General features: G+C 34.3%; 1 protein-coding gene across 3 annotated transcripts; it reads left to right on the top strand.

The window, feature by feature from the left end:
- The first annotated feature begins 201 nt into the window (after positions 1 to 201).
- On the top strand, positions 202 to 27,595 carry LOC113501112. Of its 3 annotated transcripts, none has more exons than XM_026882134.1 (15): positions 202 to 373; positions 12,391 to 12,461; positions 12,901 to 13,051; positions 14,317 to 14,404; positions 17,770 to 17,951; positions 18,347 to 18,537; positions 18,893 to 19,011; positions 19,345 to 19,510; positions 20,388 to 20,680; positions 23,099 to 23,227; positions 23,765 to 23,888; positions 24,954 to 25,072; positions 25,655 to 25,878; positions 26,301 to 26,484; positions 27,015 to 27,595. In XM_026882134.1, the coding sequence occupies exons 2-15, from the start codon at positions 12,431 to 12,433 to the stop codon at positions 27,159 to 27,161; spliced, it is 2,148 nt and encodes a 715-aa protein (XP_026737935.1). In that variant the 5' UTR covers positions 202 to 373; positions 12,391 to 12,430; the 3' UTR covers positions 27,162 to 27,595. The 3 variants fall into 3 exon arrangements, with proteins under 3 accessions (XP_026737935.1, XP_026737936.1, XP_026737937.1); XM_026882135.1 differs by having other exon boundaries at positions 204 to 373; positions 18,896 to 19,011; XM_026882136.1 differs by lacking the exons at positions 202 to 373; positions 12,391 to 12,461; positions 12,901 to 13,051 and having other exon boundaries at positions 14,320 to 14,408.
- Positions 27,596 to 27,956: the final 361 nt, after the last annotated feature.

The following is a 27,956-nucleotide window of genomic DNA, read 5'->3' as shown; positions in this document are numbered from 1 at the left end:
ACTCAAAACGTGCGCGCCTCATGTTTAGAAAAAAAAAACAAAATCATTAGCTAAACTATTTATAATCTTTAAACGATAATACGAACGCGCGGCGATAAAACTCTTTAGTATAAAACCGGGCGTTGGCGGGAAAGGACGCATCGATTTTTTTTTAATGCCGTTATAATTACGAGGACAATTATTTTAATAAAAACATTGTTCTTTTTTTTAAATGAAATAAGAATTCGTCGCCATTGTTCACGTTTGGTTGATTTTATGATTTTGAAACGATAATATAATAGTGTTAACTTGTTTTTTTTATAATAAAGTGTGAATAAGTATTGGTGTATGTAAATTGTGACATTTTCGAGCGATTACAGTTCAAGAATAAGAGGTGAGGTGTTTTTTGTTTGCTCAGCTGGTCATATGGACTTTGTTGACAAACTAAATTTGCGAGTTTTTGTTATTTCAGTTTATATAGGATAATATATAATCTAACCTTGAGAACTTGAGATATTTTGGGAGTATGCTAAAATTATACCACAATAATATAATTTACTGTGTTAGGATGGGATTTTTGATTGCTAACTTATCCTACACCCACTTTGGTAGCTATGTTAAATACAAATTCTTCAATATCTACCTTCGTAAAGTTAGACAAAGATAGAAAAACAATAATAATAATTTCCTTAATAAATTTTTATTTTATGTTATTATAACTAGACCAAACTGTGTTTAAACAGTAGTTTTATAACCAGGTGTCACTAAATATAACGAAATATTGAACCCAATACGAAATGTTGAAATATATTTTCGTTATCTGTGGAAAATATTTACGTGCCATACAATATTATTGAAAAAACATTTGTCTTGCCCAAAAAAACTGTTTCAACCAGACTTCGCGGCTCGGCGAGGACAATAACAATACCTCTTTTTACCTCTCTATAATATTATCTACCTTATTAAAATACATATAAATATAATTTTTCGGTTTTAAATCCTTACATATATTTTCTAACCACGCGGACGATATCGCGGGCAACAGGTCTCGTATGAAATAAAACTGATATAAAAATAATAAGTGGTTATTTTCTCAAAACAAGTTTACAATTAGCTACAAAGCCCACATTAATAACATATTACACATTTACGTTCATTCTTAACTTGCTATATTAAAAAAGCTATTAAGAATAATTATGTTTCGTAAAGTCAATAAATTCTCAATGTTTTCGTTTGCTAAAAACATGTGTGTTTCAACTCCCGGTGACATTGTTATTTAGTGCTTTGGTGTTTTCCTTGTTTTAAATGTGTATTTTATTATTGTTACATGATTATAACAGCTGCATCTAGTTACTTGTTAACCAGGCAAAGTTCGACAGAATCAGAATCAAATCTTTAAAATTATAGTCACTAGCTGACCCAGCAAACGCTGTTTTGCCTAATAAATTATGTCTAGTTGTATGTATTTTTTAATTCCACATTATAAAAAAAAAAATTCGTCCAAGAAATATATTTTTTTTAGTGTGATTAACCCTTAACACTGAGAGGTATGAAAAATAGATGTTAGTCGATTCTCATACCTATTGAATACTCATATAAAATTTGGTAAAAATCGGTTAAGCCGTTTCGGAGGACTAACTAACATCGTGACACGGGAATTTTATATATTAGAAGAGGAAAATGTACCCATATTCTACCAGTAGAAAAGCAAGGACGACTGTTATTAGTAACCCTCTAGCATTACTTGGTAGACGAAATAGTTTAGTTTAAAGCAACGTCTTACCCGTCGTTGTATGGTCAAAATTAGGATCTGGCAAAAAGTTACTCCTAAAACGGTCGAAGCATAAATCGATACCCACTTTCAATGGAATTGATATCCGTTAAATAAATATTAGTAGCATCACTTATGTTAAGGCCCCGGAGATAAGAACAACTATTTTATAATTGATCAAACCCCAAATCCTTGACACCCCTTAGTTCACACTTAAACCCACAGAAAACATTTCTCATGCTATTAATAATTAATACTATTTTATATTTGTTTATCTTTCAAACCCGGAAAAATAGTCAGCAAAATAATTATGATACGCTTAATTATTATGTAAAGCTCATTAAGTTCTTTATTTATACATTAATTAACAAACAATGGGAAATCTAAATAGTTTAACTAAATTGATTTGTTCTAACATAATTATATAACGACTTATTATTCGACTTGCTATCGTATTGTAATTCTTAAGTGTATTAAAATCTCAAGCATCAGATAACATTAAAGGCTTGCTATCTCTCTCTTCTTCATGTGAAGAGATGAAACAGATAGATAAATTAGTCTTTAGTGTTATCATTCCACTGCAGTAATTTCTTCTTTAATAGATGTTAGTACCCATTCCCATAGTATAAGGGCATCTAAGTTTAAACTGATCCTTATACTATACTTCTACGCCTTTCTTCTTAACACACTCGTCATAAGGGTAGTGTATATCTTGTAGCCAGAGTTCAAATGCCCGTAAACCTCTGACGAGCCTAACGCATCTTTACAAAATTCTCAGTTGTGATGGTTTCCTCACGATGATTTTTTCAATTTTAGCAAGTGACAGATACTGTCTAATTCAAGCAAAAATTCAAAAAGAAAATTGTTTTTGTTGGGATTCGAACCTACGACCTTCGACTTGGCAGTAACTATACCACTAGGCTATCACTAACAGCAATTTCAGTGGCAGTTAATACCATGCTGTTTGCCATTTTTTCATAAGTTACATTTCTTTAAAACATGATAAAATCAGTCACCTCTTAAATCCAACCAATAGGCTTTCAATCTGAGGTTTTAAAACGATTTCGCGAATCTGTCCTTGACTATTGAAATAGTTAAGTAGTTGTCAGTCGAATAACAAATAAAAGCCGGTATTTTATTGTAAGCGGTGTTTGAATTTTAATTAAGATATTAACACACTAAACATTTATTCCGTTCGAGTTGTGTGATTCTGACTACTGGGTCCCAATTCTGCTATTTACAACGGCCGATAAATGAATGAAATTTCGCTTAAAATGTCAATTTTCGTATTCTCTTAAACATTTTTCTACACAATAATTGGATTTTCAGTGCAGGACGGTACACTCAAGGTCAATACAATTAACTTCCAATTATTTTATTGGCAAAATGCTTAAGAGAACAGAAATAATTTCAAATTTAATACTATTGCCATTCGTTCATCGGTCGTTGTAAAATAGCAGAATCGGGGCCCTGATGTTTTGTAAACTCTGATACGAAACTATTGTTATTTACTGATTAGTTATAGAACAAACTAGCTGACACGTGTCTGCTTCTTTTAGTCGATTTTTAGTAAATATATAAAATGTCACACTCACAAATAACGTGGATAGTAAAGCACGTTTGTCGCTTTAAGAAAAATGTTTTTTCAGTGCTGAAATGCTCGTTATACGCGGGTATCGAACACGCGACGCATCGCGTAGTTCTTTGGCTGGTGACCTTTGTCTATTCCGCTACCCATGATTTTTTTAATACTTACTCTTTATTAAAAATATTCTAAACTAGCTTTTCGCCCGCGGCTTCGCCCGCGTCGAGGTCGGTTATATCGCGTTTCCGATAGAACTCTTCAAAAGTCGGGGATAAAAACTATCCTATGTTCTTTCTCAAGGTCAACTCTATCTCTGTACCAAAAAATAAAATCGGTTCAGTGGTTTAGACGTGAAAGCTTAACAGACAGACAGACAGAGTTACTTTCGCATTTATAATATTAGTAAGGATTAAGCTCCTGATAGATATTGTTGGCAGATTGGGTGTTAAGAAAAATCCTTCTTATATAAATAAACAATACCTATTGGTGAACAAGGAACGAAAGGGGAGGCCTTTACCCGCAAACCAATCTCACAGAGAAATAAAAAAAAACAACTATGAATAATGCGATTTAAATATAGAAACAGTTTCTAAATATAACGGAACGAAAGTTAAAAGAATTTGGTGTTACAATCCACAAATATAAAGCGACAATAAATTTGAATATTCATTCAATTCTTATTAGTATCTAAACGGTTGTATCTTTGCTTCAAATATATCTCAAGGCCCCTCTCATATAAAGTATCTAGTCATTATTACCGACAAAAACACACAACACAAAACAAAAGGATTTCAGTGTTCTCAACAAAAATATTATACTTTAAATAGTCATAACTCAACAGTAAGTACTTTGGTAGATCAATAATATGAATCATTTTCTTAAGGTCTTATTGTTATCAATGATGACAGAATTTATCAGGCATGAGTTCATCCCACTTAAGCTAGGCGTACACCTTAATACACTGAAATTGAAAGCCTCAACTAGAATATTCTATGATTACTCCGGATCACAGATAGCCAAGTGATTGAGGTACCTACGCCAATCCGTGACGTGTCGCGAGATCGATCCCCGCTTAGGATAAGCGTTTTTGTACTTGAACACGAATGACTTGAATTTGATCTTGCACAGGAAAGATGTCAATTCTTCTTGAATGCAAGCAAAAACTGATTGGACCAGCTGTCCAACTGTTTTCGTGCAGTAACTTCCCACACATGGGGTCTTGTGAAACATTTTATTTTGCTTCCGGTATGATATTATGACTTCTAGAGATTGTTTTTTGGTGTAGGAACTTTAAATTTAAGCTCAATAGCTAATTGCTAGATCAGTTCGTTTGTGTGACAGCTGTAATTGGTATCATATTTGCAAGTGAAAATTGCATCATCCTAATTCTTATTCCTAGAATAAACCTAGCATAGATTTTCAAACGTTGATCGCACTTAATTAAAAATGCTGTCCTTACAATCGGGTCCTATAATAATGGCTTTTAAAACAGATTCAATAATGGTATTTAACGAAAGCTGGTAAGACTAAAAGCAAACCTAAAGTAGCTTAGAAAAAAGCTATGCAGTCTGGGTAAATTATTTATATTTGCCTACGATAAATAAAATCCATCAATCCAATAGAAAAAAATATGAAATTCGTCGACTTTCATCAAGATTGAGCAATGCTCCTGTTTATATGTTGACATACTGATAATATATCTTTAATGTAACGACTCTAATAAGGTGTATTACTTTAAATATTATATACACGACTATCTCTAGAGATATCACTGGTATGCGTTAGTGTATCTACGAACAGCAGGCTTACTGCCTAAAACTGTTTTTTCTTTAATATTATATTATTTTACAACTCCCGTACTAAGGAATTTTATCGTTGTGCCGCGGTAGGTTTCACACTCATGCAAGTCACATTCACAAGGACATCCAGACTCATTCCTTGATCGTTCTTAGATCACACAAATGCTTGTCGAATCGATCCCGTAACATGTTCCACACAGTCAGGATTGGAGTGGTAACCATCATATTCGGCTATTCGTGCAGTGATTGTGTATAGAGCCTATTGGATATATGTATACTGACCCAAGTTTAGAAAAGAGCCTTTTTAGAATTCTGCTAGACTAAATTTCCCAAATATTTTGGATAAAATATTTACTTTAAAAACAAAATCTGAAGAAAAAAACTGTAAAAAACAATACCAGTTAAAACTGCTGCAGTTTCAGTATTATTAATTCTAGTCTCAGTTGTATTTGGACCGAAATTAAACAAATCGTTGACCCTCTGCGATAATGGTATCTGAAAGAGGGTCATGTTTTGTTAAGATATACCAGATGAGTAGTTACGTTACCGACTACTGTTTTTGTGTTATTTTCCTGGATACATTTAAATTTGTTTAGTGTATTATCTATCTATACATATAATAAAATTGTAGAAAAGTGAAAACTGTACATTGAATATTTTTTAAAAAGAATAATTGGAGGGTGGTCTACGAACGATTCCGATGCCGAAAATACGATTTTTAGAATTTTTGTCTGTTTGTCTGTTTGTCTGTTTGTCTGTATGTATGTCCGGAAAGATCTCGGAAAGTACTGGATAGATTTGATTCATACTTTCAGAGAATATCAACAAGAGGTCCGGTCAACATACTTTTTACTTATTATCTCGCTTTTCGTTACAGGGGGTGAGCAGGGGCTTTTTATGTCTATACACAAATATCAAATTATCTCATAAACTACTGAATATATTTCGTTCAAATTTTGCATGAACCTTATCGTATACATGATACAACAAATATACAAAAACCATAACGCTACTATGCAGGGGTCATGAGTAGTAGAGTTTTAAATTTTTGGACTCACCAGTAACATCGTGTAATACAATTATGAGGTGTATTTTCACCCCATTGAGTAGTAGGCAGCATGGTCATCAATTTAACCAAAAAAACATCACGCTATTTATTTTAAGACTTTTGGCTGAGCAATAATAGAATTTTTCGAAAAGAAATCATTTTCACAAAATTAGTCATTTTATTCTCTTTCAAGTCTGATATAGGCCTACCGCGACTATCTCACAAGTAAAATAAAAGAAACATAAACTAATACGTTTTTTTTATGCAATTGTTACCGTAATCGGTACATTCTTGAAAGAAAGGAACTTAAATTATTTTTATTGATGTACTAAAATTACTCAAGTTCAAATGTGGAATGCCGTAATATGATTTTGTATTTATTTACGATATGTGTACTATGTCTTTAGCTCGGTAATGTTGGCGATGCTACTCCAAGATCAAAACATTCGTAGTGACACTCAACCCAAAGTTGCATGTAGTTCGCATTGGTCTCATCTATAATTATTCATAACAATAAATTACTAAAGGACACAGTTAATTATTACCTTGGTTCATCTGTAACAACTAGCAACAAAAATGTAAACTTTCAAACAAAAAAAGCATTTCAAACAATGAAATAATGTTTTCTTAAATTTGCAACATTACATAGGTCAAAAGTATTTCGGATAAAAAAGCCCTGAACTTGCATAAAAACTGCATAGTAGGTATGCAATGTGAAAGATCTATAAGACCAAAGCTATCAATGAATAAGAGCGTACGCTAGACAGTTTTTGACATTATGTGTCTACTGATAGAACAATGTCTACTGATACCTGAGATTTTTCAATATTTTAACGATATGATCGGTCTACATCCGCCATTAGAGAGACCGCACACGAGGTCCTTAAAAAAATCCTTTAAGAATTTATTGTAACCTCTACTTATTTAAAAATTTCTTCTTTCGTAGCCTGGTAAAAACAGGAGAAGGAACGAACTGAATGAGTATCTGAGATCCCAAAGCTAAGCCGACGTGGATTAGGAACATATTTTTGGAAATTTCCCCAATAAGGATGATAATAGCGTGTAGCTATCAGCACTTACATCCGTCATACAATGTCTGGACATTTTGGCTGTCGGTATCGACAGCGTAACCTCATAACCAACCTCATGTAGTCTTTATTTAAGTTCCATTTATGCAGTAGGGATGACGGTATTTTACTTCAATGATCGTCAGGTAGGTTAACGAATAAAATACGTAATTTTTCTTTGTAAATTGGTGCAGTAAATATAACTCATGCGCATGAAGTCACTTTTATATTCATATTTTGCTTTGTCGTAACATCACAAATTAAACATATCCTATACTTTAGATTTTTGTCATTGTCAATTTTAAAAAAAGTTGTGTCTGATATTTTTTTATTATCACGCTATTTATTTAACAGCAATTTAAAGGCAAATCATGACCAAAACACCAGGGGGCCAAGATGACACGTTTCCCAACTTTTTTATTTTAGAAATATTCCAAATGTTTGTGAGGAAGATCAGTTTTAATATTAAGAGGACAATCAAACATAACGTGTTTCAGGAAACCGTTTTTCTGGGCGCAATTTTGCAAAATCTTATATCTTATGACACTATGTTAAATCCACAGTGTTACCGAGCCCTACTCTCACTTCACCAGCTCCGTCCACAAAAATAATTTGACATCTTCTTTATATTGTTAGAAAACATCGTGTGTGAAAATAACAACTGTCTGGCTATCACTGTTCCTGAGAAACAGCCAGGTGACAGACAAACGAACGGACACCGGGGCCTCAGTAATATGGTTCTGGTTTACCTCTTTGGTTACAGTACAATAATAATTTTATGATACCTCATAATAACTGTTATAATCCGTCTAGCAATTTCAGATGTAGGCCGGCCAAAGAACAAACGTGCTCGAAAATCATAACCCACCCAATTAGAAAATGGAAAACCCTCGAAAGTGAAACATTTTTAGCAGAATTGCTAAGCCTGAGTTATGCCTTCTGTTATTTTTTCCTTCTACCCCCCCCCCTCCCCATTATAGAACGGCTCGATTTGTCACTAATTCACATTTAAGTTAAAATAGTTCAATTCGTTCGGAAGCTATGATGTCACAGACAGGCAGGCAGGCAGATATGTCAAAGTTATAAACCCATCTTTTTGGGATTAAATAAGAAAAAGTCATTAAAACAGCTGTGAAATATTTGACACCAGGATAGTATCGTATGAAATGTGTTTGATTCCAACATTTGATAGTCTTTAGGCCGCTCAAGATTCATTATAATTTAGAAATAAAAAGTCAAGCTTAAAATGTAAAAAAAAAGTTTCATTTTCAATATTGCATTACATTTGTTGCGATGATCGTTATTATTAAACTTCATAGTTTTTCGCATCTTGAAAATCACGCAGACGAAGTCGCGGGCAACAGCTAGTAAAATAATACTTTTGTTAGTAATGTTGCTAATAATGTTGCTAGGTAAATACCTCCTTTCGTTTCTCCCTTCGATTTTGGTTCTATGAAACTTCTTGTAAAAAATCTGAAACGGTCTGCCGCCATCCCTTGGTATTTCAATTTTGACATAAAAGTCACATCAATAGATTGTCTTCCGATATGTTTAGCCCATGTAGTCTCATCTTATATCTGTATGTTTTTGGCCCACTTGAAGAAGATGCGATTACTACAGCTGCTTACCTCCAGTACCTTAATACCTCGAGTTTTATGTAGATAAATACTCATTTAAAAACGCTAAACGGTTTTCACACCGGCAGCAGTTCTGCTTGGAGACCTTATAGTAGCACTGTTTGAGAGTTTGCAGAAGCAATCAAGACCATTTTCAAAGCTCAGCAACTCATTAAAGCGTTGAGGGCAACAAATATAGGGTCATCTCAGAGAATTTCTGCTGTCTAGCTATCAAGGCTTATGAGATACAGCCTACGGACGTACAGCCTAGCCTCACTAATAGACTTTCGCTTTTACCCTTTAAGTACGAAACTGTAAGAATGATAGTCGTGTCACTCGTCGGTTTTTTTTAAATTATTCAAAAATAAAGAATTTAATCCATTCACAGAGATCTAAGAAGCAAAGTCATTGTACTAATCGCCTTATGCTTGAGGCAACGCTATCAGCTGATAACTGGCTGATAATGTAAATACATTTATACGTACTGTACTTATGTACGTATCTATCTGTCATCTTTGTTTTATAACAATATCCATGTTTTATCCTTATCTAGTAGCGACGGTCTGTCTGTCTGTTTTTGCTGCTTTTTCTTTGATAGTATTGAAATTAGTTGAACACAGAGTTTAATGGGGAATATGACTTTATTAGCTGTTAGCCGCAGGCCCTAAAAATCGAAAATGATCCCACGGGAATATAAAATCAGGATAAAAATTATCCTATGCGTAGTATGCGTTAATCCTGTCCATTAAGTACCAAGTGCCGTCTGAATCTGTTCAGAGGTTTTTGCGTAAAAGAAGAACAAACATACAAACTGTGTTTATTCTTAACGACCGACCAAAAAAAATATCACTCTGATATGTCTGTCTGTCTGTCTGTTTGTCTGTCTATCTATTTAGCTGACTGTCTGTCCGCCCGCCTGTCTGTCTGTCAGTCTGTGGCACTATAGGTACCGAACGGTTTGAGGTTATTTTTTTAAGGTGGTTTATAAGAGAGTGTTTTAAGAAACTATGTTGGATAAGAATCGGTCGAGTCTCAAGTTGTGGGGGCTGAAAGTTTTTAACATCAGGGGATTTTTAATTTAAACTTTATCTTGTTTCGGTTATTTAAATTGTTTTGACTTGTCTTGTTGTCATGTTTTGCTTTGACAGATTATAGATATTTTACGTAATAATTTTGCGCACATTTAGGCGACCACTAAAAATACATATATCTAGCCAACTGGAAAAGGTCAAAACTTCTAATCAATATCAGATTTAGCTTCCAGACTTGATATTAACACGGCTTTATCATACAATACACCATGCTGTATCAGCTGGGATCAGTGCGTAGTTAGTTGTAGGAGTATAGTTAACTATCCTAATCAGTACGAAAGTTAATATAACCGAGTTTATTATCTACTGTTAGTATTTTATCGGGATATGTGACGTAGTATACAATTACTAACTCGCTTAGTGATAGATAGATTTAGAAAAAAGGGATTTCTAAATCTATCAATCACTAAGCTTTGGTCCTTTATCAATTCTATTCGATAAGTTTGCAGCCGACAATTGACCGAAATTAGTTTTTTTTATACGTTTATAAAGAAGTACATGAAAAAATTATCTAAATCAGTTCACACTGTTTGACTGTGAGGTCGAAAGTATATACATAATTTAGAATTATTTTTTAAACGACTCCTATATTAAGGAATTTGTTCCTTGTGTCGTGGGGATTTCATAAACATACAAATCAGCTGTATAAAGACAACCAGACTCAGAACAAGCATTCACAGATTACACAAATGCTTGCGGGGATCGAGCCCGCGACACAACGCGCACAGTATGTTAAAAAGTCTAAAACTAACTGAATAGTCCCTGCGTGCCGTAGGATACAAATCGAGACCTGCGAATTTTCAATCCTGCAATCTTACTACTAAGTTATCACAGCCGCAAAAGAATATTGGATCACCAAATCACTATTCAAACAACAAGCTCTCCACCTTAATGCTACATTAACACATGACAAGAGTCTGTCTAATTTTTCTAACACATTGTTAACAGCGGCCCGATACGATAGACCTGTGTGCAGACACTTGTAGATAACAACGTGTAACTTTCTAGGTTATCTTTAATCACGAGACGTCCACGACAGTGTTGCTTACAATTATAACATACTTAGTCTAGCAATCAGGGCTATTGTCCTCGATGTAGATATGCTTAAAGTAATTGAGTGTGGATGCGCATTGCGTATATTTGTGAAGGATTAGGAATCTAAAGGATTCACCACCACCTTATACTTATATTGGACACACACCTTAACGACCTGTACTCTTCTTATACACTAACCTATGCTGACATTGTAAGTCCTAAAATTAGTTTAACAAAAAACATTTTTTTTGAAAATGGCATTATGAATATAAAACTGGCCATACCATACAACGGATTAAGCAGACCACGGACGCAGCGCAGTTGTAATGTTTTTCTACAAAAATCATAATAAAAGTAAATATTGTTTTTCCTTTTGATAAAAAATATTTATTTAAACGTTTATGTGGTATACATAGATCTTAATCTTATCCAGCGTAATACTGTTCCCGTCAACGTCAAATTAAGTTTTAAATCATACGTACAATTGCTACTTGTCGCTATTAGCCAAAGAAATATATTGAACGAATAATTTAAACAATGTTTATCATGATAACACAAATGTACAGTCAAAACATATCTCTGTGTTAGGTAATGTTACAAAGGTCAAGTCTACTATAAACAAATACGGCTTTAACAGTTATCAGTCGATAAAACGAACAATTGGCTTCCAGGGGTCAACACAAAAACGCCTAAACACTATTATTCTAACTCATTTAACAAATGACAGAGTATTAAGTCAAGTGTTTTATATGTCTAAGGCTTTATTTGAATGCTTTATTTATTTTTGCACTATTAATGCAATGTTATTTCACGCTTTTTAATTTGAAACAGTAACCTATGTTTATTTTCCACTAGCTGTTGCCCGCGACTTCGTCCCCGTGGGCAGAAGATATAAGTTATGATTTATACCTGCCCTATTTTTTCACATTTTCCTTAGTATGTTCGCTCCTATTAGTCGCAGCATGATGGTTTATAGCCTAAAGCCTTCCTCTATGAATGGTCTATTCAACAAAAAAAATATTTTTTCAATTTCTGTTTGTGTTCAAACAAACAAACAAACTCTTCAGCTTTATATATTAGTATAGATGAGAATGGCATTTTAAAACGCGCATATATAGTCACTATTTCTGTAATCTAATTTTGTTTACCATAATATAAAGTTAATATAGACAGATTTTAATAAAGCTCTTAGACACTAGATTGTGTATGAAAAACTTGATAACATTGTCTAAAAATTTAAATATATGAATCAATATCAAAGAGATTCTCCATACGGCCTTTGAAAGTTCAAAGAGAAAGCGATTATGTTGTAAATGACGTAGATAATTAATGAGGGCTTATCTATATTGTATTTTGTTTACTATAATTTAATTTGTAATTTTATTATCTTTGCCCGCAGGTCCGAGTCAGTGTTGCGAAGTAATGTGAATGTAGCAATCATGGATCCGCAAGAATTAGTCCCATTAGAATGTAAGTATACGATTAATTTACAATTTAATCATTGCTATTTCAATAGTATCTGATGGCAATAATAATTATACAGGGTATTCTTCTTTAGAACTTTTGCGAATCATATTTCAAAAAGAAATTCAATTGTGTGTAAGACAAAAATTCTAAAAGTAAAAGAAAGATTTTATCATTCTCTGTATTACCTAAAGGCTCACAGTAAAATACTAAAACTTACAAGAGAAAATTAAAATAGCGCTTTACAAATAAATCTTCAACGCAAAAAGAGATTTTCCTTTTCTTTTCCTTCTATCTTTCCTTCTACTTCATATTATTATTCCTACGTTAGAAGACATGAAATCACGTGATTCAAACAATAGTGTAAGACCAAGATTCCTACCGCCTACGCCATGTTGTTAGGAGACAGTTCACGATTTTTCTACAATATTTTTTTCCTCAACAGCTGGTCTTCGACTACCTCGAAGGTCAGTAGTCAACAAGAACTGCTACTTAGCGCCCCGCACCTGCTACACAGCGCCGCTGAAGCTGTGCCGGCTGCTCGCGCTGGTGATCGTGCTGCCAAGCATGTTCATCATGATACCGCTTTATATGAGGTAAGTAAGACGTTGCTATGGTTACTTTAAGCATCCCCCCTTTAAAAACATCGGCTATCTTTCCCTCTAGCCTTATAGGTGTAGTTGTATACGGGAACTTCTTCAGTATTTTTTTCCTGAATTATATTTGTACGATAGATTTCAAGAGCTTGTGCTTGTGCTGTAGAAAAGTGACTTTTTTTGCTACGATTATTCTGACCGGTCACAAGGTCCTTCCTTATCTGGTATTTTGTGTCCCTTCTATTGGCTACTAAATTTTAACATGTTCAAGAAAGAATTCTTAAACTACTTGACCTTAATTAACCACTGGCATAGCCGAGTAGTTGTGTGTAACAATTATTTGTGTGATATCCACGCATGCTTTTCCTAAGTCTGGGTGACTTTGTGCATTTGTTTAAGAAAGAGTGAATGCTATACTCTTGGTTTAGTATTCAGGGACATATTTCACTTCAATTGAAAAGGTCTTCACATCTATCACATCCAACAATGTTCAACGACCGTTTTAATTACTCGTTTTATCAATTCATGCTTATCTTGAACATCAAACAATTGTCTATTGTCACTTGACATAATTATTATATCATGTTATATCAGATCATTTTGTTAAGACGTGTTTCAAAGATGATCTTTATCAAGAGCTCTTGTTTTTAAGTGGTAGTCAATGTCCTTTACCTTGTTCTTTTAAGAGTTTATAGATCTGATTTACTCCTTTATATATGAAAATCCTGGTACATGATTGAGCTAAATTCTGTATGCCTTTTGTTTTGTACAGCTTCCTTGCCTTTTTTTCCAAGTGGGAAATTATCAATGACTTTTCTTGCTTTGGGTTGATTGGTTGAACTCTTTCGGATAATCCCGCCAGCCTGGCATCTAATAATTCCTATTAGATCCTTCGAGCCCCCTGAACTGGCTGAAAGTGTTTGTAGGGCGCTTAGAAAAGAAAGCGGCAAGGGTTTGTTCCTTGTGATCGTGCAGGCCTGCACTTCTTTACTTACCCTTACACGGATATCTATTGCTATACCTAGATTATTCTGTTGTAAACTACATTCCCAGTAAAACTGTTTTCTTAATGTCAAAAAATGCATTTTTTTTTATTTGGTTCCCAAATCAGACAATACAGTCCAATTACATTTTTTGGTTAAGTCAGTCATCATGTGCTTACCCATTTGTTAAATACATTGAACAATTTCACATAATAATATATGGATTAGCTGTTTGAGACTAACCTCCGAATTTTCTACATTCGATAATGTTCTTTGTTCTAGGTACAGGGTGTTCTCCGGCCAGATGTACCCCATGAGCATGACTGATATGAGACTGATAGACAGTAAGATATCGCCCACTTGGTGCCAGGTAGGTGTGTACCACCTTCGTAATAATTTAATACAGCAAATATACGCCTTAACTTTTAAGACTAAATATTAACCTCTTTTTGAAATTGTTTAAATGAAACAAATAGATGAGTTCCATATTCGAATGATCTTTCTTTAAAGAGATGTGCAAAGGTTTAAACTTTGTTCAGCTATTGAACATTGGTAGGTTACGTTGGTACCCTGTCTTTTGAGCACACAGCTGTCAAAATGGGACTTTTTGGAATGCTGTTAAAGTCGACTTTTGTAGTGTTGCCCCTAGTTTCAAAAGCCATTCAGTCAAAACTGTTATGGATGTTGAAGAATCGAGTCCAAATAACAAAATTGTTTGATTAATATACAAGTACATACTAAGTAATTCTTCAGATAAACTTCTTAATAAATAACTGCAAGTTATACGATAACTTGAAGACACAAACTACGCATTAGAATATAATATACTCGTTACAAAATAACGTTGTCCCGTTCTAGACACGTGTAAAGTTAATAAATACATGCTCACAGTACTGTTACGTGTAAAAGGTTTATAGTTCACTTAAAATAATCTTGACTTCTTGATGGAAATATAGCATGAAATTATGGAAGTATCAAAAACAAAATTGTATCGTAGGTAAACAATAATTTAGGCGAAACATTTTTTAACTTCAAGGTAGGTATAGAAACTGCAAAGCTTTTTTCAAGACCGATGTATTTTTTAGATAACAAAAATAGACTGCTTTTTTTCGCTTGTACCTTACAATTTCGCATATACCGAATAATTACAACAATTAAAGATTTTGTAGACGACTGTACTAAGAGCAACAAACGTGTAGATTAACATTTATGAATGAGATAAATAATTGAATGAATTTATAAACAAGCCTTTTTGTGTCAGAAGACCATATTTCCACATGACCATTTGTTCTCCTGTTCAGCCCTCAATTGTGTGGTAGTAGGCGTCTAAAGAAGGTTATTGCTTTATTAGATATTTATTATTGTTAAAGAAAAGTAATAAAGTGTTATAAAAAAATTATACACTTTATTTCTAGACACGGAGGACGCTTCGATTGTTTAGACCAGACCAGGGCTAACTAGACTTAATGTGTTTTGCGCATTGCATATTTGCCTCTGTGTTACCATCAACGGTGGCAGCAGGCTTGCCTATAAGTTATGTATGTCGAAATTTCAAATTTGTAATCAAATCGATATAGGTTAATGTAAAACGTCTACTCTTACTTATTCGAATGAATACCTTCAACACTTGATACGTCTAAGATAAAAAAGTAGGTGAAATTTTGACTTCATTTCAATAATAATGGTCTGTTTTACTTACATACATTCAACTACATTTTGAAATGAAACGAAATTTGATTTTGGAAAGATTGCAGTACTAAAAAAAAATATGAGTCCCCCTAAATTTTGCAGTATTTATGATAATTTTAGTTGCTCCTCTCTTCTCTTTCATAACAATCGTTTCTATCATAAATATGCCTAACAATATATTACATTAAAAATACCTTATCTGTCACAAATAATTCCCGACACCTACTAATTAACATTTACAAACAAATACGTATCACAAACATTCCCACAGGTACATGTGTGTGTATTGTGTAAATACGCACAAAAAGCACGTGTATTTACGAACAAACGTCACAATGAACAATACTGTTGACTAGTCATAAAGCTATAGTATACGTACTATAGTATAGTTGTGTTTAACATACACCTAATCATTATGTACAGTCTGTAGTTAAGACACGTGTATGTCACATGGAAGGGTGTCATGTTTTTCTCACCTACATTTAATTATTTGTTCAATTAGGCATGTGTATTTTAAATTCAAAATAGTTTTCGAGCAACAATCTTCTGTCAAGACGAACGCCATCTCAGTCTGCCCGTGACCATGATACCTGCAATGGTGTCGAAACGTCGGGAGCTTAAATCTAAAATTAAACCGCGATAAAATTCGTAAAAGTAGTTTTATTTCAATGTCTAACATTCGCGTAAACCTCAGAAACCACTTCAAAATAGTTATTTTTAATAGCAACTTCCGAAAAGGTTTATCCAACTTGAAAGATAGGATAGTTTACATCTCTACTTATAGTCGCAATATTATTTACCTACTAGCTGTTGCCCGCGACTTCGTCCCCGTGGGTAGAAGATATAAGTTATGATTTATAACTGCCCTGATTTTTTCACATTTTCAATTGTATCTTCGCTTCTATTAGTCGCAGCGTGATGTTTTATAGCCTAAAGCCTTCCTCGATGAAAGATCTATTTTAACACAAAAATATTTTTTCAATTTGGACCAGTAGTTCCTGAGATTAGCGCGTTCAAACAAACAAACAAACTCTTCAGCTTTATATATTAGTATAGAAGTATAGATAACTTACCCTCCTATTATACTTACCTCGCGGACGAAGTCGCGGGTAACACCTAGTTATATATATTTCTTGTTTTGTGTCGAAGTGGTAACTATCAGTCAAACTGAATAGCAACAGTCTAGCATTACTAGGTCAAACTAATATTTAACGCGAGCGGGTATCGAACCCGCGTTGTATCATTAAAGTAGAAATCCTGTCATATAAAACTTGACGCTTGACAAATAAATACTTGTGAAACGATTATGAATATTTATTTTAACAAAAATACAAGCTGAAATGAACCGTGTACAAGAATCATTAAGTTGATTTTCGATCGTAATTATATCACTGTTTTAATTATTATTATTTGTAATGATAAGATATCGCTCAGTATAATTTTATGATTTAAGTATTGGAATAAACTCATAAATAATATTCGTTTTATGGTTATATTACTTTGGCACGTGGATAAGGCTGGCCGCGCCTGCCGCCGCCGGGTTTTGGACGGGTGGGCATTATGGTCATATCAAGTTAGAATTTATCTTAATCTTATTAAAGTGTCATGTATTAGCTATCTATGGTCATTAAACTAAGTCCATGTCTTAGACGTAAGTAAATGACTCTCAAATAAGTATTGATCCCCTTCGGTCCCGATTGTTTAGAATTGAAACAAAGCTAGATGACACATTTTATCGCAAAACTAGAATTTGCCGATGCTCTCACAATAAAACAGACACAACATTTTATTTTGTTTAACAGGCACAAAATTGAACAAGTATCATAAAACCTAACTGTTAGCAAGACAAATCGAAAATGATCCCACGGCAAAATAAATTCGATGTGTGACCAAGTTTCGTCTAAATCCTTACAGTGGTTTTTGCGTGAAAGAGGAACAAACATCCATACATCTATAATCACAAACTTTCGCGTTCAAAATATTAGTAGGAAGTGCATATTATAAAAGTGTTTGCATATCACTAACCTTACCAATCCACCCATCTAGAGACAAGTGGTGCGCTCCAACACGACATTCAACGCGTTCGTGGTCCCCGGTCCGCCAGAGCTGACTGAGGACCTGGTCCCGGTGTCCATGACGAGAGAGCTGGAACTGGAGGACGATAAGAAGGAGTACTGGGGGTTCTACCTGCTGAAGGGATCCTCGGTGACCGTGTCGGCTTGTACGAGGTAAATGAAAAAAAACATAAAATAGAGCCTGGTGACGTAAGGACAACAGAAATTAATTCAACCCAAAAAATGGTGTTTGTAAAATGCATTTGTACCAGTTGGAGCTCTTTATTGTGATGCTAAAGTAGAAGTATACTTAGAAGAATGGAGGTTAGAGTAGATATCGATATGTTAAGATTGTGTGGACCACCTTACAAAAATATTATTAAATACATATGCTTTTTATGGGCATAACTAATCGTATATTTTACACACATAGATACCAAAATTACATCAAATTTACAAATCGCCTATCATCTGAAATCTACAGCTGTTCTTAAAAAAAAAAAAACAAGCATCACAATTATCGTCACTTTAATTAAGTCCAAACCTCATACCATCCTTCTTGCCCACAGGTGGCCAGGTGCCTCTCTTATAATGATCAAAGGCTACAAGCACCTTCAAGAATGTGCTTACATTGGAGACGATTCGTCTGAAGAGATTGATGAACTGAAGGAAGCTTTCGAACTTGGACTGTTGTCCAACAAAACGTATTATGAGAAGATAAATCAACTTAAAATTGTTGATGGAAAAGCTAATGATCCAGGTAAGGTTTTTCACTATACAAGTCGATAGAAGTACCCTCAAACCTGTGGCAAAATTCGAAACTCTTATCTCTCTGACTTTTGCCTTTCTTTCTTTTATGTATGGAAATCTGTGGAATTCGATTGTCCTGCTTTAATTTACTCTTCTTAATAGAAGTTTGTTATTTCTATTAAATAAATATTGATTATTCTCGTAACATTTCATTTCCATGCTAGACTTTCTTTGATTTACTTCTTTGACTTATGATTACTTAAAAGAAATAAGCGTTGCAAGGAATATGAGACCTGTCACATATATCATTATACGGCGCATCAACTATACTGACCATATAAGGTAAACTATGTTTTTGCTTGGAGCAGATACAATGAGAAGGCACAAAGCTGGTGTTAGTTTCCACGATCCCAACAAAGTGAACACCACATCGACGTCATCTGAGAGTGTGCCGACCGCTGATATCACTGATCATGATCCCAAGGTAAGGAAACCTTCAATAACAGCAATACTGAAGTCTGAATCTTTAAAGAAGAAAGATACAGTTATAGGTAATAGTGCATTATAAGGCGAATTTGGATAAGCAATGAACAATTTTTTATTTCCTCAATCGTCATTTGTTGGATGGATTACATCTTTCTATTTTAGTAGATTTTCTCCATTGTAGTTGAGTCTGCTTAAAAAAACTTTACAACATAGCTTCTCCTTTCTTGAATAGCACCAAATCCAAAATAATTCCAATCAGTCGATCTTTCTCAACTTTTTACCGAAAAGAGTTTAATCATCATTCAACATCTTTCCATTTTCTCTAATAAAGGAACTTCGAGAGATCCTCGAGAGACTCCACGCATTAAGAGAAGCAGCCAAGATCCAGAACTCGAAGAACTTCCACCCACCTGACCATATCGTATCGCTGCCAGCTTTACACCGACACAGGGATGCTAATGTTGATAAAGATGAAAGGAAATGGCTGTCTTTTCAAGGTAAATATCTTAAATGTACAGGTAGACATGATCTTTCATATCAATTTTTTTTATTTCAATAATATTACTACTCCTGCTATAGTTACCAATTTTATGGATTTATTAATATGGGACGGTATTTTTCACCAAAGCTGACTGCTTTATCCAACGGAACTTTTAAATGCCTACCATAAAAACCAGTACTGCATATCACTATCGCAAAAGTCTTAAACAATAAAAACATAAAACATATAATCTGTGAATTACGTAAATGCGCCAATTGGCACATTCTGATACTATACTCTAAGACAATTTGATACCAAATTAATCTACATCTGATTAGCAGCTCAACGTTATCTGAGCGTAAAATATTAGGACTACAAGATATGTGCTGCTAAGCGAGGTATCTAAAACAAACGGCACACGCCATTATTTGCGAATAAAAATCCGAGGCCACGAGACATCTTGAAAACAGTTTATGTAGCGCCAGAAAGAGACAAAGCTACAATAAAATAATTCCATCTCTTTTTCGCACAGAGAACTGTGGTGTTTGCAAGTATTCAATAATTCTAAGACATAAAGAATTAAGAAAAAATAACTAGCCAGAATAGAAGTATTGTAGAAACAGAATATTTAAGTATTTGAATAACTTAAATTACTTGTTTCTGGGAAAGGCAGGAGGAAGTGAAACAAACAAGGCCTATTTAAATAAGGTCATTATTGTTATTAGTACGTAAATTTTGATAACATTCTGCCAACAGGTCGACACGTAGATAAAAACGTACAAGATTGCAAAAACAATTGCGCCTCATTTCGCAGTGAATAATCCATTTACGATTCCCATAATAAACCAAAATAATAATAGTAAAAAATATTTAAAATGGTGTAATTATTACAGATATCGATGGGAACAATAGCGATGAAGCTATTAATAATAAGAAAACAGAATTATCCAATAAAGTTACAATAGAAATTATTAAAGACGAAGTATCTGATGCAAAGAAAAAGACTGATTTAGTAAATGAAGTAGCGAAAAGTACTGATTTTGATAATAAGAATGAAACTACAGTAGATGTAGAAAAAACTACGCTGAAGATACAAGAAGAAATGGAAACTGTGACTGTGGACACACCGTATAAAACTACGACTGATGTCAACGTAGCTGCTACTGCTACTAGTGATAACAATGAGGTAAGTGTAGATTTTAATTCATTATTTCTTAATCTAAACAAGTTTGTACTTGAAATAGAACTAGGAACTGCGAGACATATTTTTTTAATCTATGGTGTAGTCCGATGTAACTAACAACTGAATAAAATCAATTTTAATTACACTATATAAACGAATACAATTCAGGACATTGCAAAAAAAGCTTGAAAAATAATCTTTCCTTTTAAGCGTCAAAAACCCTTTCTAGGTGTATTATACAAAAGAGAAATAAGGATTGACATAACTTGGGTTTCTGATGTTAGCTGATGTGATGTGGGCAAAGCTATCTAGAATGTTCATCTTTTTTAACATTTTTGTGTTATATATGCAGTTTAATACACAAGAATATAAACAACATTAAATCATAATGGATTAACTAAAATGTGTTAAGTAATGCTGACTGCTAAAATTTAATCAGATGCTATTGATTCCACTGGGGAATTTGCATTTGCATCGAAATATGTAAACAAAATAAGGATAAATATAACAAAATTATCTTACGTCACACTTTGTAACTCAAAATTATCTTTTTCAAGCATCGGTTAATTAGTTAGACTTTCAGTACCTATAGTATGAGCTTTTGTAGCAGAACTTGTGTTTGCGAAAGCGAGATGTCACTCTACAGAGTTAATAGCTACATCTCGCTTCCTCAAGCTCACAAAATGTATGACTCCTTAGGTCGTATTAAGCCTATTCTGTAATCTAAGTCAACTTTTTTCACATCCATCCGTGTCTTTATCAATTATCTATTAGCAATCCTTAATGATAGATTTAAGCCTATAGGCTTATCAAAATGACAAATTTATCTGTAAATATATCTTTATTGTTAGATTGGATTAGATGTAATGCTATTTATATCATCTGCATTTTAAAATATATCGTTTTAATTCTCCTACCCATCCTTTCATTCAAAAACACAAATTTGGTCCATCTGCTTCTGAGAACCACCAATCTACTTAATCTATTCGACTTACATCAACAAATTGTTTATTAATTTCATCGAATAGATCAAATTGATCTTTGATTCCAACTTTTCCTAACACAAAACCAAACATGAATCTTTATTAAATGATGTAACGGTTTACTCACGCGTATTTATCGGGGTAGCCCGACCAGTTCGACTCGCGATCCCGCCGCGTCTGCTCATGATTAAGGACTCCGGTTGGGTCCGAAACTAGTCGGGCTACCCCGATAAATACGCGTGAGTAAACCGTTACATCATTTAATAATGAATCAGTCTCACGATAGTTATTATAAAAACATGAATCTTGTCTGTTTGCTCTCTACCCAATCCCTAACTAAAATGGGTTTCTAGCGATTTTGTATTCTTCTTTTCATATTTCGAGTTGCTAAAAGATTTTTTCTTGTAATAACAGGGTCTCTGAGACTTGGTCTACCTGCCTCTTCCCGTATAGGGAAGGTTTGAGCATTGTTCATTCCGCTAGCTCAATATGGGTTGGCGATTTCAGATACCAATATTTTGAATCTAGGTTTCCTTAGATTGTTTTCCTACACCGGTTGTCAGTCGTCTCTTAGAATAATAAAAAATGTACAAATAACATTGGAAAATTGCCTGCGTTGTGATCGAACCTTCATGGCGACCATACGAATCCATGCATAGAACCGTTAGGCCACCACAACTCACATTTAACGGCTTATAAAATCCCGAATTCGTTTTCGGTTTTCAAATTCTTGCCTTGTGATCAAAATCCCTAAGAACCAACTCCGACATTTTCTAGAAAACTCAGATACGTCTACATTTTATCAAATACATTGTAAAGCAATACTAATTCTAAACTTAATATTGTCACAGCAATGGAAAGTTTCTTATCACTGGATTCCAGTTATCAGGTCGGCCATTATAATTTATGAATTGTTTTATTGTCTCAAAGTGCTTTGTAAGTATTTGTATTTGTAGACATTATTCATCTTAAACAATTCATATCGTTGTATAACATAACCGCTTCTATAGGTTCAAATAAGTCGAACAAAGGATCAAGGATTTTATGTTCTTGTTCTGGCAGTATAGGGTGTTTGTATTTATTTGGAATAGGTCTCTATCCCATTGCTTCTGTCTGTTCTCCTGCAGAATTCTTAATAGCTTATCGAAACCTAATTTAGTTAATCACCTTTTGAATCTTATGTCTATCGCAGTAATTAGTCGTTAGTGCCTCTGATAAGGCAACTCTGCTTTGCATCTTAGATACATGATTGTTTTATACATTATTAATTGATAATGATTTATTTAATAACGGTTTACTCCTTCGATAATCAAGGACTCTGGTTGGGTATGAAACTTGTCGGGCTATCCCGAGAAATATCGGTGAACCGTTGTTACATAAATCATTACAAGATAATTTCACGAGAGTTATTTAAATAATTCATATTTCTTCTTTCCAGACTACTACAGAGCCAAATTCTAAGGAAGTGTTTGAAGAAGTCCTGAATAGATTACAAGCATTAGGTAGTAAAGGGAAGAGAGTGCTGGTCAAACTGCACGAGACTATGGGAGTCGAGTATAAAGAAAAGGTAAGAAATATAAATAGGTCTACCATCTTGATGATATTTTGTCAGTGTCTATATAATGGTATGATGGCTAATGATGATACAAATAATGATATTTTCGAAATTAATTTTGACCAGGCAATTTGGTTGCCGTCGTCTTGTTACTCCCCAGACAAATGAGATGTCAGAAATAGTAACGTTGATAAAATTACTCACATACTGTATGACAACTGGCAAATTTTGGGACTTTTTCAAAATTTATGTTAGAATAAATTCAGGCGATTTTCATAAGTGGTAATACTTTCGTATGCCTCACTTCTCATATTTGAATGAATTCTGTCCCTATTAGAAACAATTTTATCTTGTCCCGTTAATCATCATCATCATCAGCCCATATTCGTCCACTGCTGGACATAGGCCTCCCAAATTGCACGCCATCGTGATTTATCTTCGGCTGCTCTCATCCAGCACCGGTCCTTAATTGCTAACAATTTTTTTCAGCATGAATAAAAACTCCATCTGTTGACAATAATCAACTAACTTGATGTTTTTATTTTATAGCCACCAACTCGGCAGAAGTCAGACATTATGTCGTTAGTGACTGGCAGTGGGGAGGAACTGGACAGGCTGAGAAAGGTGCTGGTGGAAGCTATTGATGAAGAGAAGACTAGATCTCAGAGACAACGTGAGTGTTTTTATTTATTTAATAATTTATGTACACACAAAAGTTCTAAAAAATGATATACAAGGGTACTGCTTATTTCTTAAGAAATTTCCACCAGCAGACCCACGAAAGGAGAAGTCATCAATATTGGCAGTCATGATGTGTGGCTCAATTTTAGAAGAATTGAAAGATCCTATAACATGATCAAATCTGAGATCGAAAGGAATATGGAAGAAACTCTAAATTATAATTCAACTTGTGACACTAATTGGACCAAAGGTGGAAAAATTGGTGCCATTCAAAAAACTTTAAAGTTTGGTCAAGTCTAGGTTTAGGAAAAGAAAAGCCCTATTGAACGACGCACTTAAATTTTATATCTGTTTTTTTAGGGTTTGTAACCAAAATTTAAAAACGTAACACTATTTCCCTATAACCCTGTTATCTGTCTATCTGTTCGTCTCCAGCATCGGTATTTACTCCGACTCGCACTTTTCATGGGCATGAGTAAGAAAGTATATCTAGAAACAATAAGAACATACCTACATCGAAAATAGATACTAAAGTAAATGTGAATTTAATGGCAAGTAAACAATAGTTTCACAAGTTCCTTGTTTTATTAATATTTAATTCTGCGCTAGTTCTTGTCTTGGAGTTTAGCCAGCAACCATTAAAAGATCTCGTTTATCGACCACGCGTATTGTTGGATAGTTTAAAATATCGGGAGTGGTCGCGAAATACTCAGAAATTCCCGGAATTATTCGCGTTTGCTGTTATAACATAGTAACGAATGTAAAATTGTTACATCTCAACTTTGAGAAACGTCAAATTGTTTTAAATTTTGTTTTCGAGTTCTAAATCAAGTACTCCAAACCAAAAGTTTTTAGGCACAATTAAAACGTTACGATGATATGATACTAGGCAAGAAATTCCATAAATTACCTTTTTACGAATAAATCGTACAAGACTAGTGTGTTTTTGTGGGACGTGAAAAATCCGTTTTCTCGTCTATGTAATTGAGCAATTCGAATAAAATAACCGTTTATACTTATCTTCTTCAAAATCTAAGAAAATTCTATCCTATTCCAGAAAAACGTCTCGTGGCTGCAGAACAGGCAAGAAGTAAGCGGGAGTCCATGTTGGGACAGATCGAACTCATCAAGATCTTCAATGAAAACGATGAGGAGAGGAACCACGCCAGTGAAGTGGTAAGTATTGTGGACCCCAATCCTGCTATTTACATTAAGCCAATGAATGAATGGAAATCGGATTAAATTAGGAATATTCTTCTAAGCATGCATAACATTACAAAATAAATAGATTACAACAACCAGCTAGGTCTCATACCTACATATGAAGTGCAATAAAATATTGAGTAATGAGTATTGAGCATTTTGCCAACGAGGCGGAAAACTCAATGTTTTTTTCCAATAATTGTGTTGGCAAAATGTTTCATTGTTTTATCGACCATTGTAAATAGCGGAGTTGAGGCCCTGGATTTGGTGAATTCGCTTTTTCAAACCTGACTGCGACAGAACCCAATTTCGTATAATACTGAGGTTATATTTTTCGGAGCGGTTACAAAAAAGTTCTTCAAAAATGGTTTTTGCCTTTTTTATACTAGACAAAGCTCAAAACTAAAGAATTATTACAATCGACGTCTATAGATCACCTGTATCAATCTTTCCGAAACAATATCTGTTAAAATTGTATACAGATACTAAATAATGTAATCCAAAATTAATTCTAAACCAGTCAACTTCACCATATGTTTGTAACTTGTTCGACAGGACGCAGATGGTTACGCAGACCACCATCAGCTGGTCAATGAGACAACTCCCCTCGACATGAGTAACTCCGAGTTCTGGTCATCCTTCTCCAGCAGTGAGGAGGCGCTTCTCGAGTGTGAGGGACTAATCCTCAATCTGCCTCTAACCCCCCACAGGGGATGTCTGAAAGAAGCTAGTGAGGCTGATGGCTTTGCTGCAGCTAAGGCTAATGCACTCACTTATAGGTTAGTGTTTTGAGGAGTCTAATTTGGGTCTTTAGAGGTGCTAAGGTGGTCTTTAAACTATGACGAGCAAGGAAGTTTGAGGTTCAAAGAAAAATATTTTTTCTGTTGTTGTAACTGAGTTTCGAAGGTCGACTGAAAAAGATTTAGAATGTATGTAGATAATAGATAGAAAATTTGTGAAACGCATTTGCTTTACCTAAGGTGAAACTTATGTTAGGGAAAATATTCTTTGTCCGGTCCAAAAATTGATTTCTGCCAATTAGACCAAACCAACACAAACACTACTCAGCTCAATATCATCTCTCTTCCCAATGAAAAGAGGATAAGAGGATGATGATGTTGAGCTTTAAAACCAGCTGGATACATAACTTGTAACTTACTCAAAAGCAACATAAACCCATTATCCAACCTCCTGTCCGCAGGGTCCCAGCCAACGGCTATTACTTCTTCGTGTTCAACTCTGAGAACGAGGTCCAGAAGAACTTCATCCGCGCCCGCTTCGACCTTCAGAAGACGCGCTACGACGTAGCACGCACCGCGCTACGAGAGTGCACCAACAGGACCGACAGATGTGACCTCAATCTTGATATATTTTCTAGTCAGAAGGTAATGAACATATTTTTTATTATTCTACCTCTTTAAAACAACGCCATCTAGTGCCAAAGTAGGAAAATCTCGTGCTATGAGAACTAAACAATTGAGAAACCTACTTAAATGTTTCTAAATAAATACATGATATAGAGAGATTACATACAGACACAGAACAAATGATCTTGCTCATCACCAAAACATTTGTCTTGGGTGGGAATCGAACTCAAGACCTCTGGTATAGCAGTCAGGGTCACTAACCACTAGACCAACAAACCGCCCTCTTGACTATAATAGAAATGTTTGAGAAAATCCTCCTAACTTCACTAGCCGATAGCTAAACATCACATAGGTATAATATTATTGTGTTTGTATCTCGCGATCATATTTCTTCTGGTAGTTTCTTGTTCTTATTTTCTTCCTCATCTACACTTTAAGATTAGTCACTTTATCAAGGCAAAAACATGATTATTTTTTTGTTACTTTTATTGCCCCTCCAAATTTTGCCTTTACACATTAACATTTCTGATTACATTTTTCCTTTACAGGTAGTTTTAGAAGTTCCCCTAAGGAACAACGACTCGCTTTGGAACGAACAATTCGTCATCATATCAGAATGTGAACCGAGAACTTCAGTCTACATTGTCTGTGTTATTGCAGTGCCTATATTAATTTTATTATTTGCTTTCCAATGACGAAAACCAATGAAATAACACAATTGTATATTGCTAGGGAGCAATTGAACCTGTGTTGGAAAACTTGGAATAGCGCCATCTAGCGGAGGAGTGTTGAACTAAAACGAAAGAGCTTAAAGCTGAAAACAGCGCCATCTAGTGAAAGAAAGTGAAAACTAAAGATGAATGAAGTTTCGTTTTGTTGGCTTTTTGTTATGACGAATATAAATATTGTTATTATATTATGGCTAACGTCTTCCAAATAATTATACGATGTACAAAAGACATTATTTTTAGAATAAGAGTATTTTAAGTAATGTTACTTAGTTTTTTAAGTAGTTTAAGACAGCCATAACAGGGTAAAAAGTGATAATATTAGACATAGTGCCATATTTGTACAAAAAAATATAAATTTAGACTAAGTTTTACTTGAAAAAGTACAAATGTTATTACGATTTTGCAGTTTTATTTTAGTGTTAGTCAGAAACTAATAGATGGCGTTACTAACATCAGTTTCGTCAGAACTTTAGTCAGGTGACAAACAGAAATATGGCGAGAAACGTGCAATTACATTGTCAATCCAATCGGTATGGGTTCAAATACCGAGCATACTTTTAAGCTATAATTTAGTGTCACATAAATGACCTTGAATATAATAAAATGAATTCAGATAGATCGACGAATGCCTGCCAATCATGTCGGACCCATGACATGGAGAGCTTTGTCTCGCTTTGTACAAAGAGATAAAGAAAAGCAAATTCGGCCAACCATCAAATTCAATATTCTCCCATCCCCATGCAACCATCTTTGGTTAAT

This window comes from Trichoplusia ni, chromosome 15 (genome assembly GCF_003590095.1).
Source record: "Trichoplusia ni isolate ovarian cell line Hi5 chromosome 15, tn1, whole genome shotgun sequence".
Lineage (NCBI taxonomy): Eukaryota > Metazoa > Arthropoda > Insecta > Lepidoptera > Noctuidae > Trichoplusia > Trichoplusia ni.
Note: the sequence above shows the minus strand (reverse complement) of the source record. Positions and strands in the feature narration are given on the sequence as shown.

Coding starts and splice junctions, on each gene's coding strand:
- LOC113501112 (XM_026882134.1), top strand. CDS start 12,431: ATGGATCCGCAAGAATTAGTCCCATTAGAAT. Junction 18,538..18,892: donor TGGAAAAGCTAATGATCCAG/GTAAGGTTTTTC, acceptor TTTTGCTTGGAG/CAGATACAATGAGAAGGCAC. Junction 20,681..23,098: donor CTACTAGTGATAACAATGAG/GTAAGTGTAGAT, acceptor TCTTCTTTCCAG/ACTACTACAGAGCCAAATTC.